Source organism: Protopterus annectens, chromosome 7.part1 (assembly GCF_019279795.1).
Source record: "Protopterus annectens isolate FY-2018-M chromosome 7.part1, PAN1.0, whole genome shotgun sequence".
NCBI lineage: Eukaryota > Metazoa > Chordata > Ceratodontiformes > Protopteridae > Protopterus > Protopterus annectens.
The window spans coordinates 531580414-531603389 of NC_056740.1; the positions used below are offsets into that span (position 1 = coordinate 531580414).

At 41.9% G+C, this 22976-nt stretch overlaps 1 protein-coding gene across 1 annotated transcript in view; it reads left to right on the forward strand.

Moving 5' to 3' along the window:
• NEDD4 (NEDD4 E3 ubiquitin protein ligase) overlaps positions 1-22976 on the forward strand; it is a 1779469-nt gene that overhangs the window by 1736196 nt on the left and 20297 nt on the right. The window contains exon 23 of the mRNA XM_044078965.1: positions 831-927. Coding sequence (XP_043934900.1) covers positions 831-927 — 97 coding nt within the window. The remainder of the gene's footprint in view (positions 1-830; positions 928-22976) is intronic.

The window sequence follows — 22976 nt, forward strand, 5'->3', positions numbered from 1 at the left end:
GATACAATAGTTATGAACTCACCATAATGACAGATCTGTGTTGTCTGTCTCTGTCTGGTTCAGCTTTCCTTCCCTCCTGGCCCTAACCTTCTTGTTTATTTGGCTAGTCTTTCCCTGGTGATGGCTGGGCAGTAGGGGCCTGTCTTTCTGCTCCCTAGAGTCTCATTTTTCTCCCTGAAAATTTCCTTGTTTTTAGGCATGAAATGGAAATTAGTTGGGTATGTTGTATCATTTTACCAATACTCAGGAGTCAAACTTGATCTGGGGATTTGATGGAGGAGCAGGGAGTTATGAGTAAGGGAGGCAGAGCCAAGTTCAGCTGAAAGGCTTTAGAATCAGCCAGTGTCAGATCCAAAGTCCCACAGGTTGAACCAGATGGAGAGAAAATACAGATCTGTCATTATGGTGAGTGTGCATAACTTTCGTTTGTTACTCAATTGGTTGTTCACATTCTGGGATATTTAGTGTGTGTGTGTTTGTAAATGTAAGTATCTTGATGTTTAATAATTACTAATTTCTGTAGTATGCTGCGGTAGCGTTGTCGCCTCACAATAAGACGTCCTGTTCGATACTCAGCTAGAGCATCTTCTGTGTGGAGATATGCGTGAATGGGCGTACCTTCGTTGAAGGTTGTGCGTCAGGGCCGGCAACTCGGCACATAAAAATCTACTGCCAATCATTAGCAGACCGGAGTTCCGCTGTGGCGACCCCTAACCGGGAAAAGCCGAAAGACTCAACAACAACAACTGATTTCTGTAGTACACGTGTAACATGCGTGTTTATTCAGTAGCTAAATTTTACCTTGACAATGTTTATTTTTTTTTCAATAGGCAGTGTTACTAATGGATTCTGAAAAGCGTATTCGATTGCTGCAATTTGTCACTGGCACATCACGTTTACCGATGAATGGATTTGCTGAATTGTATGGTATGTAAACTTTTAAATTTACGCATTGAGTTTTGACCAGTGAACTTTTCTTTGATACTTTTATTTTTAAGTAAAATGTCTGCAGTCTGTCTCAGTTCTTTATTGTGGTTGTCCTTGTTGGCATGTATAATCACTGCCTACATAATAAAGGTAGCCCTCTTGTTTCTTGTTCTTAATTCTGCCAGAAGCTTTAACTGGAGGAGAGACTTGAACTACACAGGAGCACTTCCTTCAAGCTATAGGTTCCCCTTTAGGACCCAGGAAACCCATGTCATGTATTTAAACTTATTAGAAACGCTCACCATCCAACTCAACACCATATTCATGGATGATTAATTACCCAACTATTAACTGGGAATCATATACAACACCAAACATACAGGCACAGAGATGCCTGGATTTTGTAAACACAAACTCCCTGGACCAGATTGTCACTACACCAACCAGGGGTGCATCCATACTGGATGTAGTCCTCATTAATATGGGAGAGTGCTGGCCACCCCTTAGTGTAATGTCTTTCCTGGTATGGGCAGACCACAAAATGGTCTCCTTTGAAGTAAAAAAATAAAATCTGGACCCCACCCCAGCTAAACCTGGAATATTTAGGAACTACTCTAAGGCTAACTTCTTACTATTAAGTGATAACCTGGCAAAAGTTCAAGCCCCATAAACTCTGAGAACACTGCTGTCCATGCAGAACTGTTCACAGAAACCCTGTATAAACATGTTAATAGCTGCATAGAGGCAGCGATACACACCAGGAAGAAGTACAGCACCCTGGTGGAATCACAGTATCAGTAGGCTGTATAACAGAAGGAAGACAATCATGGCAAAAATTAGGAGGTGCAGCACCCAGCAGGATAAAAGTGCTGTCAACATATTAAACAAACAACTCAGAGATTGAATAAAGTCTACCAAAACCATGTCTGAGGTGAAGTTGGCCTCCCAGGCCAAGGAAAACCACACAGTATTTTTTAGCTATGTCTGCAACCTCATAGGCAATACACAACTGTGTGCAGAGCTTATTGTAAATGGAGCCACCTGTACTGAGCCAAAAAATATAGCAAACCTACTGGCTAACATATTCCGTTCCAACTTTACCCCTCTTTCCCCATCAACCTTCCTTTAGGAAATATCAAATGTAGCTCCCCATGCTATCACTAGGGAACAGGCCCTTAATGCTCTCTCCATGGCAAGAACACTGCATCAGTGGGCCCAGACAAAATCCCAGATGCCTTCTAAATAGCATGAAACATGATCTATCAGACCTTTTGGAATTGCTATTTAACTGTAGCCTCCAAACAGGCTTTGTGCCTCATGAATGGAGAACAGCAACAGTCATCCCTCTGCACAAAGGTGGCCCATCTACAGACCCTGGAAACTGCAGACCCATAAGTCTCAGTAGTCTTATATGCAAAACCATGGAAAGAATTATAGATATGATCAGTAATGGCATAGGAAACCTCCAGACACTGGACCCAACCCAGTTTGGTTTCATCAAGGGCAGGTCATGCCTATTCAACCTGGTGGACCTCTTTGAGAAGGTCACCAAAGCAATGGATGAGGGCAAAATGATTCACACTGCCTACCTTGGCCTGGCCAAGGCATTTGACACAATCCCCCATTCGAGTATTGTTCACAGACTTAAGAGGCTAGGTACAATCCCGTACATAACCCAGAGGATAGCCTGCTGGCTCACAGAAAGGACTCAGGAAGTTAGAATTGAGGAGTCTACCGCTACAAAGAGGCCAGTCGCAATCTGAGTCCCTCAGGGATCAGTCCTGGGGCCGCTCCTTTTTGTCATTTACTTCTCTGAAGTCAAGGCCAACATCAGTGGCCTCTGGCTGACTAAATTTGCAAATGATTGCAAATTAGGAGCTGTCATTGAATCGTCCACTGACACAAACTTTGCTAGGAAATGCTGACACAGACAAACAACTGGTGCCAGAGCCATGGACTAAAACTAAATGTCAAGAAGTGCATAATATCCTTTGAGAAGTCATCCACCCCTGGTAACTATCATATTGACAACTCACTTCTAAGAGTTGTTCCAGTAGTCAGGGACTTGGGGACACACATAGGTAGTAATCTAGCCTTTGACCATCACGTGTCTGCAGTAGTGAGGAAATCATTCTATGTTGTGCAACTTCTAAACTAAGGTATGGCATCAAGGTCCAAGAAAGTCAGTCTTCCAGTGTATTCAGCATTCATCAGACCTGTGATTGAGTACAGTGCCCCTTTGGTATGTACTTAACCAGGCATATCCAACAGTTGGATTATCCACAGAGGTTCCTCACTAAAAGAATAACAGGGCATAAGTAACATGTCCTGTGCATACCCCCTCAAGGCCATATCCCTGTATTCTGTCTCCTTGCCTGAATGAATTATTTTATATATTTTCTGGCATTGCTTTCTGTTCTCATCTGTCCTGAAGCTGTTTTTTCCCTCCCACCCTATTCTTGTGGTGTTATAGTTGGTGGCTTTGCAGTTGCCCGCCTCTACTGTAAATTTAATCTGGGACACCCCTCCCAGTCTAGTGTTCACTCTACCTAATACAGAGAGAACATTTGAGAAGGCCAACCCACCTCCTCTCTCCTTGCACTTTACTAAAAAAATGCACTTTATTCATCTCCTTTTACTGTATTTGTGTTTCTTCCTACTTTATTACCTTATTTTGCTTTTGGCTCTTCTTAAAAGTACTCAATTGTATTTATTCTGCTGCATTTATTACTGCTTGGTAGTAGCCTGATTAAATTGTAACTGTTATTCTAACTAAGCATGTTGTTTAAGCACTTGGGCTTCAGACCATTTGTTTAATATTAAGAAGGTTTGTGGTCTGCACTGTTGTGGCAGGACAGGTAGGTTATATCCTTCAACGTTGGGAATTGCTGATTGAAGACTCAGTGCTTGTTATTCTAAAAGTGTATTAGTTCTGGTTTAAGCAATTGGGCTTCAGGACAGTTATTTTACATTAAGAAGGTTTGTGGCCTGCACTCTTGTGGGAGGATAGGCTAGATTCTACCCTTCTGAGCTGGGAATGTCTGCTTAAAGGCTTATTGTGCCTGCTTATTTGAACTGTTTCTTTCTGAACTTGGTGCGCCTTGTTTGCTGTAGCATAGACTATATTCAGGCCTGCTGAATCTAGCTTTGTTTGTATAACTTGAGCACTAATCCACGTCATCTTTTTTTAGAGAAGGTTCCCCTGCATCCTAGTGGCAGGAGTGTGCAGTTAAAACTTGTCTGATTGAAGACTGCTGGAACAGGGCTCAGTTTTGAGCTTTTTTACTGGTTAATTGGGTAATTTGTTTAAATCAGTTTGCTCGTTTTCTATTGTTATAAAAAAATTGCACTTTATTCATCTGCTTTTACTGTATTTGTGTTTCTTCCTACTTTCTTACTTTATTTTGCTTTTGCTGCCTGTTCTTAAAAGTACTTAATTGCATTTATTCTGCTGCATTTATTACTGTTTGTTAGTAGTCTGATTAAATTGTAACTGTTATTCTAAGCATTTGGTTTAAACACTTGTGCTTCAGACCAGTTGTTTTACATTAAGAAGGTTTGTGGTTTTCACTGTTGTGGCAGAACAGGTAGCTTACATCCTTCTAAGTTGGGAGTTGCTAACTGAAGGCTTAGTGTCTGTTATTCTAAAAGTATATTAGTTCTGGTTTAAGCACTTGGGCTTAGGGCCAGTTATTTTACATTAAGAAGGTGTGGTCTGCACTCTTGTGGGAGGAGAGGGTAGATTCTGTTCTTCTGAGCTGGGAGTTTCTGGTTAAAGGCTCATTGTGCCTGCTCATTTGAACTGTTTCTTTCTGAAATTGGTGCGCCTTGTTTGCTGTAGCACAAGACTAGATTCAGACCTGTTGAATCTAGCTTTGTTTGTATAACTTGAGCACTAACCCAGGCCATCTTTTTCTGGAGAAGGTTCCCCTGCACCCTAGTGGCAGGAGTGTGCAGTTAGAACTTGTCTGATCAAAGACTGCTGGAACGGGGCTCAGTTTTTAGCTTTTTATTGGTTAATCTGTTTAAATCAGTTTGCTCATTTGGTAATGTATTAAAAAATACACTTTATGCATCGCTGCTTAGCTAGGGTTACAGCACTGTTCTTTACACTGCCTATTTTCTACTGTTCTTTACGCTGCCTATTTGTTTGGTTTGGTAGGGTTAAAATATTCCCGGTGCCATAAAGTCTGCTCTTCAAATTTTCCCTTTGAACTAGCCAGTTTTTAGTTTTATCACTCAAATCTGTTTCTTTGAGCTCAGCACTTGTTCAGAACTCATTGTAAGCACTAAATAAGCTACAAATTACTACAACACTCAACTTTCCTCACTTGTCTAGAGGAAAACAGTTTTTAGTAAATAATAAATAAGTACCTATCCAGGCATGTCTAGGGGTCAGCTCCCGGTGTTTTTTCCTGTCTACCTGATGAATCTGGGCATCTTGGGGCAATGCAGCAATTACCTCATGTACACAGACAACGCTCTCATCTTACCACCCAACACTACAACCTGTGAGAGATGCACTTATATAGCCAAACTGGAAGCAAAGCTCTCTTCACCCAAGACTGGACTAGACAGTCAAGAGGAGAGGGTAAACACTTGCACCACACCACACTCATCACATAGTCCCTCAAAACCTACATCACCAAAACACACACATAGAAACACAAAACACACACCTACATTCATGGAGACTCTCAATAAAAATCTGCCCAGGCAACAGAGACCGCCAAAGCAGAAACACAAGCAATCTCCACCCCCCAACACAACCCAAATGACCCATAGCCCACAAACTCAGTGTGCCTCCCAACCACAGCCCATAAGGCATAACAACGTACAAAACACTCTAGTCGTAGGTGACGCTATAGTCAGGCACACTGATGTTCCACTCACCGGTCTAAACAAGGAGAATGTTACTGTCAGCTGCCTATCGGGTGCCAGGCCCCACCACATAACACATGCACTCAGGTCACTCCAAAACAAGTACAAATATGACTCTGTCATTGTCCATGTTGGTGTGAATGACCTGAGACGTACCTCCCTGGATTACATGAAAAGAGACATGGAGGACCTCTCCAATTTTGTAGCCCAGGCAGGTATGACCCTAGCCCTGAATAGCATCCTGCTGTCACCCAGAATGATACCACAGTACAAGGACAAAGTGATTGACTTCAATAATTGGCTAAGCTTCTGGTGTCATTCTAAGGGGATCCAGTATCTCTCTGCCTGGAATGACATGATCAACAGACCACGATCCTTTGCCAGAGATGGCCTGCACCTGTCACCCTTGGGATTCCGGATACTGGCTAAGGCTCTCGCCACCCCTATAGTGCCTTTTTTAGGCAAGGTTTAAATGACAATTTCACCACCATAACAGGTACAAGCAAGCAAAATCTGAGGGTAATGCTACTCAGTGCTAGAAGTCTAAACTTCAAAATGCACTCACTTGAGGCACTCCTTAAAATGGAGAACATCGACATCTGTGCAGTGACAGAGACCTGGTTCAAGGCTCCTGAGAGCACCCCTGCATTACCAGGCTATAATTCATATCACACCTTTCGGCCACCTAACCTGGACCGAAACACAAGGCGGAGGCGTGTCCATATTCATTAACGATATCCACACCTCCAGGCTAGTTGCTCAGCATAATACATCCGAGATTATCCAAGTGCAACTAACTCTGGGCAAGACCGCAATCCAAATTGTAACTTGCTACAGATCCCCCACCATGCCCCAGGATTCCCACTCCTCATTTCTTGATACAGTGGAAAATATTAGAGTACAACCTAAAACCTTAATAATGGGCGATTTCAACTATCTCACCATTAACTGGGAAAACTACTTATGTACCAACTCTTTTGCTCAACGTTTTCTGGAATTCATAAATTTCAATGCCTTGGATCAACATATCCACACCCCCACAAGGGGCAGCAATATCCTAGACCTGGTTATTACCAACATGGGTGACTGGAGTTCCACATCCGAGGTCAATTCCTTGTTGGTCAGATCCGACCACAAGCTAATCACCCTAGACATTCACATCCCACCCCCACCCCCCAATAGGGAAACCACCGTAAAAAAATGTCTCCAAAACCAACTTCACACTTCTTAAGACAGAAGTGGCAAATTTCACAACACCCATGCAGACGGACAATAGAGGTATGACTGCTGAATCCTACACAAATGCACTTTATAAGCACTTGCACCAGTTTATGGATCATACTATCCCTAACAGAACCAAGATGCTATCCTCCAAAAAAAGGAAGCCAATCTGGTGGTCCCTTGCCATAAACAAACTCTACAACAGAAGAAAGAAACTGCTGCAAAAAGAGTAAAATCCCATGATTGGAGGAGCTCCCTGGTCAGCCTCAGCAAGAAACTGAAATCCCTCATAAAATTCTCCAAAGCTAGGTACGAAAAAAAAAATTTCCCCTGTTTCTAAAGACAACCACAAAGCATTCTATAGCTATGACAAGAATCTCAATGGCAACACTCAGATCTGCTCTGAGTTACAGCACAATGGCACTAAATATACAAAGCCAACTGATATTGCCAACATCCTGGCAGATAGGTTCAGTACTAACTTTACCCCCTCTCACCCCCTTTACCCCCCTCTCACCCCCACCCATCTTTATACTGGAAGAATGCAAAATTCCTGTAATTACGGCACTGGTAAAAACCACACTCTCCAAAGCCAAGAACACAGCATCCATGGGACCTGACAACATACCAGGCTGCGTTCTACACAAACTACAGAATGAACTGGCACCCCACCTAAGTACCATGTTCAATCATAGCCTCACCTCAGGCTTTATGCCCACTGAATGGCACACAGCATCGGTTCTCCCACTCCACAAAAGGGGCTCTACCACGGACCCTGGGAACTACTGCCTCATTAGCCTGACGAGCCTGGTCTGTAAGGACATGGAACTTATCATCATGAAACTTATCATCATGGAACTTATAAACAAAGACATTGGTAATCTCCAAACTCTGGACCCCACGCAGTTCGGGTTTGTAAAAGGCAGATCATGTCTCCTAAACTTGATAGACATCTTTGAAGCAGTCACCAAAGCCGTAATGAAGGTAAGGTGGTTCACACAGCCTATCTAGATCTCGCTAAGGCTTTCAGCACCATCCCCCACTCTAGAATTATAGATAAACTCACTAAACTAAGTATAAATCCCTATGTCACAAGATGGGTTGCCAACTGGCTCACTGACAGAACCCACACTCTGAAAGTAGCAGACTCCATATCCGACTTCAGACCAGTGACAAGTGGAGTACCACAGGGTTCAGTCCTGGGTCTTTTCCTGTTTGGTATCTACTTCTTTGAAGTACAGGCTAACACAGAAGGTCTTTGGCTAATGAAGTTTGCAGATGACTGCAAACTAGGAGCTATAATCGAAACTCCTAACGATGTGGACATCCTACAAAAGGGCCTCACTAAGACAGATGCCTGGTGTCAAAGCCATGGCCTCAAGCTCAATGCCAAAAGGTGCATTGTCATCCCTTTTGGTAAAAACTCTGTACCCATGAACTACCACATAGGCCGTAGTCTACTTAACACCGAAAGTGTGATAAGAGACCTTGGGACACAGGTGGATAGTAGTCTCTCCTTTGATAATCACATCACCACAGTAGTCAGGAAATCCTTCTACATGGCACAAATAATCACAATAGGTTTCTCATCCAGGAAAAAATAAGTAATTGTTCCCCCTCTACTCATCACTCAGAGTACAATGCCCCTTTTGGTATGTACCTCACAAGACATCTACAACAACTGGAAAGGCTGCAGAAATACCCCACAAAGAGGATTATTAGCCTCAAACAGATGCCCTATGCAGTCTGTCTCAAAAAACTCCAGCTTTACTCTGTCACATATTGCCTACTCAGAGTCGATCTCTGCCTAACATACAAAGCTATGTCAAACCCAGAGCTGTTGGGCATGCTTCACTTAAGGAAATCCAAATCCCTCCGAGCTACACGCTCTAGGGACCTAAACCTTGTCACCACAATAAACAGAACATGCTGGAGGGATAGATTCCTGTCCCAGAGACTTCCCATACTCTGGAACAAACTACCTATCTTTACCAAAGAAAGCTCCTCATTAGCACTCTTCAAGAAAAATCTTGGTGATTGGATGGGAAATAGGAAATTCACCCCAGGGATCACTTCTGTGGCTCTGCTCGGCAGGGGCACAGGAAAATAATTTTCTTGGGTGGCAAAAGCCAGGGTACCTTTTTGGCTAGACCTATATAGGCCCTAGGGCTAATAGCCTAGTACCTACCTATGAACAGGCTGTTGGGGGGAGATCTATGTCTGGCATACAAGGCATTGTCAGACCCTACTCTGATGGACCTCTTGCTTATCCACAAAAAAAAAAAAAAAAAAAAAAAAAAAAAAAATAGAACCAGAATTACCCATTCTAAAGACTCAAACCTTGCCTGTGATATAAATACGATCTGCTGGAGAGACAGATATGTATCCCAGAGATTACCTCTTCCTTGGAACAGGCTTCCCATCCATGCTAAGCAGAGTTCCTTCCTAACCCAATTCAAGTGTAACTTGGACAATTGGATGGGGAGCAGGAAATTCATCCCTGGTTGAGCACCTGTCTCTAATGGACACAGGCAGCCAGTAAATGGTTCATCTCCTGGTCCCTGCTTGTAAATGTTTCACCTCCCAAGCCCCTGCTTACACTTATCGAGGGTACCAGAACTTGTCAGGGATTTGAGATGCATGGCTGGGCTTAAAAAGGCCATTGTGGTCGTTAGCATAGTAAACCTATGAACATTTTGTTGCATCTGTAGTAAAAGTCAGATGTTCTTCATCTCACAGTGCTGCAGTCCGCTGTCCTCGGTCGGCCCGAATATCAAAGTATAAGGCTGACGTCGGTCAGGGCGCATTTGACTGACGTCAGGGTACAAATGCGCATGACCGACGTCATATCCTCAGTCTTTTTTGCCGCATGGTCCGATGCAGAAGCAGTGTTGCACGTGCCGGTTGGCGTTCTGAGATTTTTCGATTTAGAAGTTTCAGACCGAGTTCAAAGTTGGCCAAGTACCCCGTTGGGGAATATTTTAGTTTTTTCTTGCCTCAGTCATTTACCGGATGTCAGAAAAAGTTAATAATTGCATTTCTTGTGGGAAACAGATACCGCATAAAGATTATCATACTTTGTGTATTCCTTGCTTAGGGCCTGAGCACGACGTTGTTGGCTGTTGCTCTTGTGCTAGATTTAATAAACGCACTATAAAGAGAAGGTTGGATTGTGCGAGGTTAGTCTTTGGGAAGCGGTGTAACTATAAAATGCCGGCGGATGCTCCGACGCCCGCTTCTTCAAAGAAGCGCAAGGACAAGGCAGTTAAGCCTAGGCTAGAAGAACCGTCTGTGCCAGACGCCGGTTCTTTAGAGGTGTCGGTGGAGCCGGTGGCTCCACCGGAGGTTTCTTTGTGTTCCCAGGGGGAGACCTTGTTATTACAGGATGTGGCCTCTCAGGAGACTAGTCAGGCTGAGGGGGCTTCTCTTGTTACTATACTCCCCTCCCTTCCTAAGGTGGCTAGGCCCTCTCCTTCTGTTTCAAAGGCTTCCCCCAGGGGCAGGCCTGGTTTAGCTTCAGTTAGTGTTACCCCTAGCTCTTCAGGTACTGTGCCCAAGAAACATATGCTTAAAATGGCAGAAGATTTGATTACTTTAATCAGGGGTTCTATGCCCCCTCCTGATAAGAGGCCTAGGGTGGAGCCTGAGCTGGGGGGTTTTGAGCAGGCTTCAGATGTTTTGGAGTCTTCGGCTGAAGACTTGCAGGAGTACTCTCCTTATTCTGATTCTGATGTGGATGATTCTACTCCTTCTGCTACTCCTCCTGAGGATTTTTCTTTTCATTCCATGAGGGAGCATTTTAAGTGGGAAGGTCAGGATTTCTCTGATTCCAGAAAAAGGCTTAGGGAATTTCTGTTGTTACCCCAGCATAGGCCTTTGGCTATACCTCCTGTTTTGGATGTAGTGGAAGATGTTTTTATGGAAGCTTCTCTTACTCCTGATTCTTTGCCTCCTGCACCTGTTAAGCCGGATAGGTATTACAGGGTGCCTGAAGCTCATAAGTATCTTTTTAAGAGTCCTAGGGCAGACCCAGAAACTGTTAGCCATGGGCCTAAAGGTGTTAAGGCTTCTGTTGTTAAGAATCCGATTCCTGCAGACAAGGAGGCTAGGGCCTTGGATAGATGGGGCAAGAAAGTCTATACTTCTTCCACTCTTGCTATGAGGGCTCTGAATTGCCAGTTTCACATGTTGAAATACCAAAATTATCTCCTTTTACAATTAAAATCTAAGGTTGATGCTCTGGCAGTAGGTATTGATTGTAAGGAGTTGCAAGATTTAGTGCATGTTTCTGAACAGGTGGGTAAGCATTCTTTGCAATGTGGTTTTGATGCTGTACAGGCCTCGTCTAGGGTGGCTGCTACTGGGTCAGTTCTTCGCAGGCACGCCTGGCTGAGGGATCAGAATTTGTCTGAACATGTTAAAACAAGGATTTTAGATGCTCCTTTACAATCTGACGTGTTGTTTGGTCCTCCTGTTGAGACAGTTTTAAAGAAAATGGAAGACAAGGCTAAGTCTATGCAGACTGTTAAAGATTTTTTGCAGGTCCAGCCTCCAAAGTTTAGTAGAAATTGGCCTACTAAAGGGTGAACGTATCCTTCTTATGATTCACAGTCTAGGGGTAGATCTAGACGTGGTAAGGGCAGAGCTCAGGGCTCTTTCAGGCCTAGAACAGGGAGTTCTCCTGCACAGGCTTCGAGTGAGGGCAGGGGTCAGTCCTTTCGTAAGCAGACCCAATGACCTACCTTTTCAGCTGCCAGAGCCTGCTCGTCTGGCAGCACCTTTGGGGGGAAGGTTGGCACTTTTCAAAGAAAATTGGAGTTTAATTACCCAGGACAGATGGGTATTGGATATCATACACCACGGCTACAGGTTTTATTTCCATACCTTGCCTCCTTTCAAAGGCATGCCAGACGTTCCTCCTCAACAAAGAATAGAGGCTCACAAACAGGTTTCTCTGTTGCTCCGACTAGGGGCCATACAGCCGGTCCCTCTGCCAGAAGTGGGCCTAGGATTTTATTCTCGCCTGTTCCTAGTACCAAAGAAGGGGAACACGTGGAGACCAATTTTGGATTTATCTATCCTCAACACTTATCTGGACATTCCCAAGTTCAAAATGTTGACGTTGCAGCAGCTTTTACCTCTGCTGGGCAAAGATCATTGGATGGTAACTTTGGATCTCAAGGAGGCTTACCTTCATGTTCCTATCAGACTAAGTTGCAGAAAGTATCTGCGTTTTCGAGCTGGGACTTCTCACTATCAGTTCTCTGCATTGCCCTTTGGCTTATCTACTGCGCCCAGAGTGTTCACGAAAGTTCTGGCTCCAGTGATAGCTTTCTTCAGACTAAAAGGAATACAGATCTATCCTTATTTGGACGACTGCCTAATTCTGGCTCAAGGAAGAGAAGAGCTTCTTCATCATTTGGAATATGTGATAGCAGTGCTAAGATGCCTAGGGTATTCTGTGAACGAAATAAAGTCCAGTCTAGTACCCTCTCAAGACATGTGCTTTCTGGGTGTGAGACTGAATACAGCATCCCAGATGGCCTTTTAACCCCGGACAAACAAAAGAGTCTATCCCTTTACTTCCATCAACTATCTCATCAGTCCGGGCTGACTGCAAGGACAGTCCTTCAAGCCTTAGGGTTCATGGCATCTTGTATTCTGGTACTTCCCAATGCCAAACTGCATATGAGGAAGCTACAATGGTATCTCAAAATGTATGGACACAGCACTGCCAGGATCTGGACACTGTCATTCAAATAATACCTTGCATTCAAAAGGAATTTTTGTGGTGGGCTCAGGAATGTCACCTAAACAAGGGACTCTCTGTGACCCGGCCAGAGGCGAGTCAGATTTTAACGACAGATGCCTCAGACAAAGCTTGGGGAGCTCATCTAAATGGAAAGTGGATACAAAACAAGTGGCCTGTCAGACTACAACATCTACATATCAACATGAAGGAGATGTTAGCAGTCCAGTTTGCATTAATTGCTTTCAAGGAATTACTTCTTCCAGGGCAGGTGTTGATTCTAACAGACAACACAACTGTCATGTGGTACATCAACAAGCAAGGGGGAACACATTCTTATCCGCTATGCAGGCAAGCAATGATTTTGTGGGAGACTGCTCTCAGTTTACAGCTCAATCTTCAGGCAAGGTTTCTGCCAGGAGCACAGAACTCCTTAGCAGATGTGTTGAGCAGACAATTATGGATCCCCACGAGTGGAAATTGGATCCTCATGTATTTCAGAAATTGACAGTGTCATGGGGAACTCCAGACATAGATCTGTTCGCTTCTCCACTAAACCATCAGCTGCCAAAGTTTTGCACAAAAAGGTTTCATCCCACAGCTTGGAGAGTGGATGCTCTTTCTTTCAATTGGAGCAATCTTCATGTGTATGCCTTTCCACCTCTGCCTCTCCTCCTAAAGGTACTTCTAAAGGTCAGACAGGACAAGCCAAGGATGATTTTAATAGCTCCGGATTGGCCTCGAGAACACTGGTACCCATTACTGAGGAGTCTGGTACGGAAGCCTCCATGGCCTTTGCCTTCGATTCCACACCTGTTGTCGCAGGAGGACAGCCATTTGCTAAATGTCAAGCTTCGCTCTCTGCACCTAACAGCCTGGCATATTCTGTTTTGAACCATAGTGGGCCTCCACTTCCTCAGCAAGTTTTAAATGTTATTTTGGAAGCTAGGAGGCCTAGTACAAGGAAAGTGTACGCAGACAAATGGAAGAGATTTTTGTTTTGGAGTGCAGCAAAAGATTTTGATGTTTCTGAGCCTAATTTGAGTGTGGCTCTTCAATATCTTACTGAGTTGCTAGACAAAGGTTTGTCTTTCTCTTCTATTAAAGTTCATGCTGCAGCAATTTCAGCTCACTATGATTGCAACCCACCATTGTTTTCTCATCCTTTGTTCAAGCAATTTCTTAGAGGGGCAAAGAATATAAGACCCCACGAAGAGCTCCTACTCCTGCTTGGGATCTCAATTTTGTGTTGGAGAAACTCACTCTACAACCTTTTGAGCCTGCAGCTACTGCTGAGTTGAAATATTTATCATGGAAGACTGCTTTTTTGTTGGCCATTACCTCTGCAAGAAGGGTTTCTGAATTACAGGCCCTTATGGCGGTTGAGCCTTTCTTGATTTTCCATAAGGATAGGGTATCATTACGTACTAATCCTTCCTTTATGCCTAAGGTGGTTTCTAGTGTGGCTTTAAACCAAACTATTCATTTGCCTACTTTTTATGCAAATCCCCAAAATAAAGGGGAAAAGATTTTGCACACTTTAGATGTCCACAGGCAGTTGCGTTATTATTTGGACAGAACTAAAAGTTTCAGGCAGTCTCAGCAGTTGTTTGTTTCTTTTGCTTTGAATTCTCAGGGCAAGCCTGTCTCAAAACAATTTCTAAGTGGATTGGGTTTTGCATTGCTTTCTGTTATTCCCATCATGGCAAGGAGATTCCAGCTGGGATTAGGCCTCATTCCACTAGGGCTACTGCCACTTCAACAGCTTTTTTGAGGGGAGTGGCAACCAAGGATATTTTGGAGGCAGCTACTTGGAATTCTGTGCATACTTTCTCTAAGCATTATCACCTGCCACTTTACTCTAAGTCCAGGGCTGGTTTTGCCACTGCTGTTTTGCAGGGCATTTTGGCAGCTCCTGCTTCCTTGTAGTTAGCCATCCTCCCTTATCTCTGCTTTGGGATTCTACCCAAGTGTAAGGACTGCAGCAATGTGAGATGAAGAATATAGTACAGTTTTGTACCTACCATAAATGTAGATGTTCGAAGATCCACATTGCTGCAGTCCAATTTACCCTCCCTCCTTCCCCTCTGTAGTTAGAGGTGGTTGTGTGGGTTGGGTTGTACATTTTGTGTATATTGTATATGTTGTACATATAGTTAGTGCAAAGGTGGTTGGTTGGTTGTTTGCTGTCTTTTGGTTTTGACCTTTATTTTTAGGGTCTTCTGACATCTGGGGCAAGAAAAGACTGAGGATATGACGTCGGTCATGCGCATTTGTACCCTGACGTCCTGACGTCAGTCAAATGCGCCCTGACCGACGTCAGCCTTATACTTTGATATTCGGGCCGACCGAGGACAGCGGACTACCCAAGTGTAAGGACTGCAGCAATGTGGATCTTCGAACATCTACATTTATGGTAGGTACAAAACTGTATTTTTCCTTTTATCCTATGTATTTTAAGGCTGTCAAAAGACACAGAGTCTTGTACCTTTTGGGAGGGTACTGAGACATAGGGAATTGGAAATAAAAAATAGGTTTTGTTTGTTATAGCTTGACGCAAAGTGCTTCATTGAATTCTTTTTCTTCAGCTTTCTGCTAATATTCAGTTTCCTGTGTTGCCTGCTTCATTGGTCCTAAGAAGCGGTATTCCTGTTTGCTTAAGAGATTGTTTTCTATATTCATGTCTTTGTCAGTTTAAGGCTACGCTGAAACCAACTATGAAAGTTGATTTTGAGCAGTAAAAAAAAAAAAGAAAAAAAAACTATGTCTAAAAGTACAGACTGAGTTTCTTTGAATGCAGTTGTTCTTCCTGTTTGTTCTTCTTTCATTATATCTTTTAAACTCTTTAGTACAAATCATTCATTTGTGACCTTAGTGTTTGATGTTTATAAATAGTTTTCTGCCACCTCACCCTTAGCTATATGTGGCATATCAGCCATGGACAGATTTCATTGATAGGCTTAAATGACTAGTCTTAGTTTGCAGATGTGATCTTTCTTCCTTCAGTATTTAATCAGGCAGGTATGATGTTCAAAAAGGCTTATCGACTTCTTCAATTCTGGTGTGGCAGCAAGATGTTAAGTAGCTGGAAGTTGGCACTCCAGCCCACCCGCATTTAATGAGCTAGAAAAATTAGTTAAAAGCAGGCCCTCTACCCAAAAACATTTACATTGAATGCTGATGTCTTTGAGAAAACTGAAAGAGAAGGGAAAACCAGATAGAAAAGGGCACGGGGGGCATGCACAACTGGGTAAAACAAAGTGCACAGGGAGGACACAGAGGTGACCACAAACATGAGGGTACAAAGTGAAGGCAGGCTGCAGACATGGGAAATGAAGGTAAACCAAATCTACACGGAAGTCATCAAAATAAGCAGTATGCTGTCAGATTATATGGTCACTAACAACAAATAAAACTCCAGGAGCAGGAGGTAGAAGATACATTGACTATGCATCCTGATGCTAACACGGGCCTCCAGTTGCAGAGACTGAAATGAAGGAAAGACCTGTGCAAATGAAGTCAACCTGGAGCAGGTAATACAGAAGGTTTCAGAACTGGGAGATAGAAAATGTTGTGAGAATATCAAATTCACTGGATTTCCTGAGCAAATTGAGGGTAGAGACTACGTTGGATTTGTAAAGCAGTGCCTGGCTGAATGGACTGCTCTACCCTCTAATAGCATACATATAGAAAGAGTGTATCAGGGAGTGTACCATGGCATAGCAGTAGAAAGTACCCAGGTCAGTGGTAGTGAAATTTACTTCATATACACAGAAGGACGATTTTATTTTTGATGTGGAAGAAGGGCACTAAGACAAGGTTGGAGACACTTGGATTCATGCCCATAATGATTTTTTTGCAGCAAAGCTATGCTAAGAGGTTGGCCTTCTTCTTCAGTGGTAAAGAAATGTAGGGAGCAGCACCTAACATTGAAATTGCTATTTTCAGCCACATTACACAAGTCCTTTATTCTTTTGGGCAGAAGTTATAGCCAAACCCTGTTCGAGTGCTGGAGGACCTGAGGAACAGAGGAGAAGAAACAGGTAGAGGGTCAACACACAAAAACACACCACATTCTAATGTGAGTGTGGGGCAGGAGAGTAGGGATCTGTGGCAGCCAAGAAGCTGTCCACTAAGTGATTTCCACTGTTCCAGAGGAAGATGGAACATAAATCCAGACTACTTTAGTAATTTTCCAGGAAACTAGTGGAAGTGGGGTGACAGATGAAGGAGGAGGTGAAAAGAATTGATTGTGCATGTATTATGCCAATGTCTTCGGACTTACAAGCACTGCAAAGTATGATGCACATGGGACATTTTGGGTATAATTGTTTTTGACACAGCATACACAATGGGCTGGGGTTGCCCTACATACAGATGAGTGTTGTGTTTGTAAGTTTATATTTTAAGCTGACTAGAGAGAATAGGTAGGCTCATCCTCAAGGTGACCAATCACATTTGAGTTATCAAATGACAAAGTTTATTTAAGGGATAGTCCTTATGCTGCTGACATTGTAGGTATTCCAACCTTGTGTCTGCGATAGCAACTATCAGAATAAATAAACCACAGTCGAATAAGTGGTGGTATACCTACCATGTAAAGGCTGAATTGTTACTAGTGAATTTTCTGTCTTTAGTAAACTTTAAAAGGGGCAAATATGTTAGACCTCCAGAGTGTATGAATTGTGGGGTCTCTCAAAATGTATCCACAAGGATTTAAAAGACGGGTTGAAAATAGAAAATGATGCTTAGGATCCTGTATAAGCTCTGAAGTGCTAGGTGGAAGGAAGAGGAGGAGTAGAAGGGCCTGAAAATGCTCTTCAGGCATATACGCCATAAGGATACCCCTCTGTGGAGTTGAAATGGAAAGGAAACCATGTGGAGGTGAACCTAGACATTGAAAACAGATGAAGATGTTTCATGACATCTTTAAAGCAAGCCTAGCTGAGCATGAGCTCTGTGTACAGAGGGGAGTTTGGGAGATCGATGTAAGGCGTGTGGACATAATCATTTTTGTTATATGTTGTTGAACAAAATGATCACTGTTGCAGTAGCCTAACCTTCCTGGCACTCTTCCTGCTAGGAGCATGCAGACCACTCCTGTAAAAAAGGCCGGAGTGCCAAAAGCTTTAGGGCATTTTTTTCTTTTGTCCAGAAATAAAGCAAGAACCTTGAATGCATGTACTAGGAAACAAAGAAAACTATATTTATAACTATATACAAAAGGATGAAAAGAAACATACCCTGGCAACATATTATTAAGAACAATAGGATGAAAAGAGGGTCTGAGGGAGGGACAACTACTGCGACTTTGAAGCATTAGAACATCTACTGTTATGGTAAGTTTACTAACACAACTGTACTGTGTTCAGAATCATCACTGTTGCAGTAGCCTAAGCTATGGGGTAGGTTACCATAGCATAAAGAGAGTAGAGTGGAATAAAATGTATTTACCTAAATAAAAAGGTAGGTTACGTATGGCAGATATGGAGCTATGGAATAGACTGCCCATACATGTCAAGCAGAGCGCCTCTTTGGTCCTCTTCAAAAGGAACCTTGACATTTGGATGGGAGAAAGGAAATTCACCCTGGGGATCATGTCACTCACCCTGCTAGACAGGGGTCCAGGGAAGTAAACAGTGTGGGAAGAAATAACCAGGGAATTGTTATGGCTAGGCTTATATAGGACCTAGGGCCGATAGCCTAGTACCAACCTATGAACCTATGAATTGTGGGTAACTGGGAACATGTGTTTTGTGATTGTGGGTACTTGCAACCATTTAAAATGGACTTGAATGAATTACTGGAGGCAACATCAGGAATAAACAATTATTTTACTAAAGGGCTATACCTGTTAAACTGGTCTAAATGTGCTGAGACACATTCATGCTGTAGTGATGCTAATGGTGATTGTTAAGAATAAAACTATAAAAAACAAGTGCAAATGTAGGGTAAAGCCCGAAGTGGGGGAGACCCTATGTATAATCAGAGAAGTGAGGGACATGGAGATGGAATGCATAGGGAAGGATAGTTGTCAACTGATACATAAAAAATAGAAATTATGGAATGAGAAGATGGAACATAATAGCTAAGGAAGGGTACTTGAGTCATTTTGGGCAGAGGGAGACAGTCAAAAACTGTAATAACCATTGATAACTGAATTAGATGGGCAGGAGCAGACTAGGAGCACAATTTGGCATACATTGGTAAATAGAAGAGGTGATCTAAAACATCTTTGTGTCGTATACAGTTAAATAGCCTATGAGTTATACAAAGCTTGTTTTGATGTTTGCAACCTGTATTTTCCTTACTCAAACTTAAACCTACAGAATCCAATAAACTTACTGCTTGTTTCAATACTTCTTTCACCCATCTTATTTTATACATAATTAAATTGTCCTTGTAAAAAAAATCAAAAGCTCATCCCTAATAAAATATTTTGCATCCCCATGACTTTCATTCGCTTCCCAAGAAGTTACATTCACTACAATTGCAAATGATGCTCCATTTTAATAGCCCTGCCTAACATCTCTCTTAAACTGTATCCCCTGACTCAACTCCCCATTTGCCTATATTTTAATGCAACTTTTACTGTAATTTAACAATTGCAGAACTCTTATAGGTTCATAGATTTATACTAGGCTAACAGCCACCAGGATCATTACAAGCCTAGCCATGCAACCCAACTTAGTTTTGTCCTCATGTTCCTTGGATGCCTGTAGCTAAGGGTAATGTAGGGGAGATATGTTAGCTGGAGGTTAATTTTCTTACTGTTGACCTTTGTCTTTCTGAGATAAGGGAGCCAGATCATGTCTATTTGTGATTTCACATCCAATGATCAAGGTTTCTTTTGTATAGGGCCAGGGATGACCTCTGCTTCAAGCAGATAGGGAGTTTATTCTGTAGCACAGGTATTCTTTGAGACACATATTGGTCTCTCGAGCATGCTCTATTTATGTCGCAGGCAAAGTTCAGGTGCTTGGATGTAGTTTTTCTGGTGCTGTTTGTTTTGTGGATGTGCAAGAGATCCATCAAAGTTGGATCTGAAGGGAAGAAAGCAAGAGTTAAGTGAGACAAGCTGATTCTTCCAGTAGAACAAGATGGTTTGGGATTACCTGATTTAAAGGGATATTTCAGAGCTACACAATTAAGGCTCCTATACATTGCATAAACAGAAAGTTATAATTCAAAGTGAAAAGGGGTGATGACAAAATGGGGGAAGCTCAAGAAACAAGGGGAGACTAGAATTTTGGATGCAGATTCTTAAGGAGAATAAAAATAACCATACAGAAAATTATATTCATAAAGTAGCAGAAAGTATTCTAAGAACTAATCCAACATGGGCATGGAGAAATGAGATTCTGACAGTAAAGATGACTCCAGTTAGGGATACAGGCAATAGGTAAGAGGGGGCTGGAATTTACTGGGGAAAACTGTCAAAGGAACCAAGGTGTTGGAAACAAATAATTAGAGAGGGAAAGGTAATAGAATGAGAAGAGGCCAAGAATTTATTTGGACTGTAGGCTAGAGATTGCCTTCCCTATTATGGATTGATATCAGAGTATAGACAAAGAGAAATAAATTGGGGGAATCCTAAGTGAAAAACCAGCACTGGTAGAGTTTTTAGTAAAATCTAGAACAGAGACTCCTGTTAAAAATGTAATTAGTAAAGCTTATAAAATATTGCATGACAACTATAAGAAAAGGTTTGGGAAGAGAGATTGGATAGGCAGTTCACAAAGAAACAATAGAGAGATATTTGTATGTCTCCCGAATATGCAACAATGTCTAGATTTTGGATGCTTGCTTGGAAATGTTTACATAGGTATTTTTATACCGCAAGTAGACTCCAAAGAATTTTTACTTAGGTAGACAGCAAACAGAGGTGTTTTAGCGAAGAAAGAGGTAATTGGGAACATATTTTGTGGGAGTGTAATGAGTTTAAAAACTTTAAAAATTAACTGAAATTAACTGCAGACTACTCTAACAGGAGTACTGGGTGAGCAAATTGGTATAACTAAGAAAACATTTTTTTGAGTTATGATACAGAATCGGAATTGCCTAGACATAATAAGGCCTTGCTGAGTCTAATTGTGGTGGCTGCCCAAAAAGCAATTACTAGAAAACAGAAATCAAAGTCTAAACTAATTGTACTAGAAATAGTAATTATATTAACGGAGATTAAACAACTGGAAATGGGATCTTTAGAAAAGGAAAGGAGCAGATTACATAGAAAAATGGGAATTGTGGGAACAATACATGCAGAATAATGTTTTGGAGGAGGAATGAGGTTTAAAAGAAGGCAGGATTTGAATGAGCTATGTACTGGTTGACAATGACTGGATAGATTATAAGTGATGTATAATGTTTGCAACTAAAAATATGTCAGTATAGTTTGTTTTCATTTATGTAAATATATGATTGCCTGTGACATAAGAATTAATTTAATAAAGATGTTTCTTGTTTAAAAAAGAAAGCTGGATTTGAGAATGCCTTATATTCCAGCCATAGATCGCTTCTCAGAAACTTGTAGGAGACTGAGTACAGAGATAGTGCCCTAAGTTGGGAGGGTGGCCTAATGGTTAAGGTGTTTGCCCTACAAACACAAGGTGCAGGGTTTGAGTCTCACAAGGGATAATTGGCTAGGCTTAAAATGGCTCAAAAGGGCAGTTAGCCTAGTACTAATCTATGAACCTAAGATGATCTGTGTAGGATAGGGTATTCATACCCTGGATTTTGCTGGTGAGGAACCTTTGAGGGTGTTCCAACTATTGCAAGTGCCTGGTTAGGTACACGCCAGAGGGGTCATTGTACTCAATGATGGGTCTTCCTTTAACACCTTATACATCCACTACCATTTTAACTTCATTTTGCTAAAATATTTTATCTATACCACTCTAACCAATCATATAATTTCCTGACTCTGTTTATCTTTAAATCCATGTAGTACTTCAACTGTATTCCCAAGTAAACATTCTCAAATATCTTGTACATCACTTTAATTATTAACTTATAACCTGTATTGTTTATATTTCATCATCATCACCCCCCTTCCCATTTTCTACATGGAGTTTGCATTTAGTCTACTGTAGCCATCTCTCTCTATGCAGTGCCAGTCTCTACCTTCTTCAGCAGTTATGCTTCACTGTCACAGGTCATTCCACTTTTTTCTAGATGCCTTCATTTCCTCTCGCCTTCTTCATGTCTGTCCTAAATCTTCTTCACTAGACATTCCTTTGGTTTCCTACATCTGTCCAAATCACTGTAATCTGTTTTGTTTGACATTCTCTACAATTGGAGCTACATGCACTTTTGTTCTGATCTCATCTCTTTGTCCCATAGTGTGCATCCTCGCTGTGTATTATTCATAGTTATTGGTCACCAGTTTCTAATATCCTCTTATCACCCTTCTTCCTTATTAATTTCAACACCCAAACCCTCACACACCTTATTATTCTGAACAGCCTTTTCTACCCATTCATTCAAAGCAGTCATGTTTCCTTCCATTCTTTCTTCAAGCCCTTATAGATTCCATAACCAGTATCATCAAAACCTGGTACTGAGTTAACATTTACCATTTTTAACACTTCCTCTGGTTCTTGCAAAATAATATCTTTTTCCAAATCATTCAACACATCACCTTCAAATTGCTTAACTTTCTGCTTACCCACAACCCCTTTTTCTCTCACAAGCAAATACTAACTGAAAATAATCTTCAACTATTTTTATAATTTTCCTCTGTTCACATTTCTCCTTACCGTCTTTGTCAACCATTACTTCATAAAATAAAGGTTTCCTTCCCCCAATCCACTTGGATAAAAAGGTAGACACTGTTCCTTTCTTCCTCTTGACGTAATGCTGCCTCTTAATTTGTAATGTATTCTCCTCATACAATTGTCTCTCTGTTTTTCCAAATGTAAAACATATTATTCTGTCAGTAACCCATCCGTACTCCAATATTCCCTTGTATTTTAACTGCCTCCTCCTCCTTTCCTTTTTTCCACAAGCAAATATATTTTTACATTTTGCTTTGAAAACCAACCACCAATCAGTCCATGTCTCATAAAAATCTTCCATTGTTAAATAATCTTTGCATGACTGTTTAATCTCACTATCAAAATTTTCACTATTCATAACATCTCCTATAATCTTTTTCATGCATTTCCCTTCATTTATCACATCTTCCTTGTACCCTACT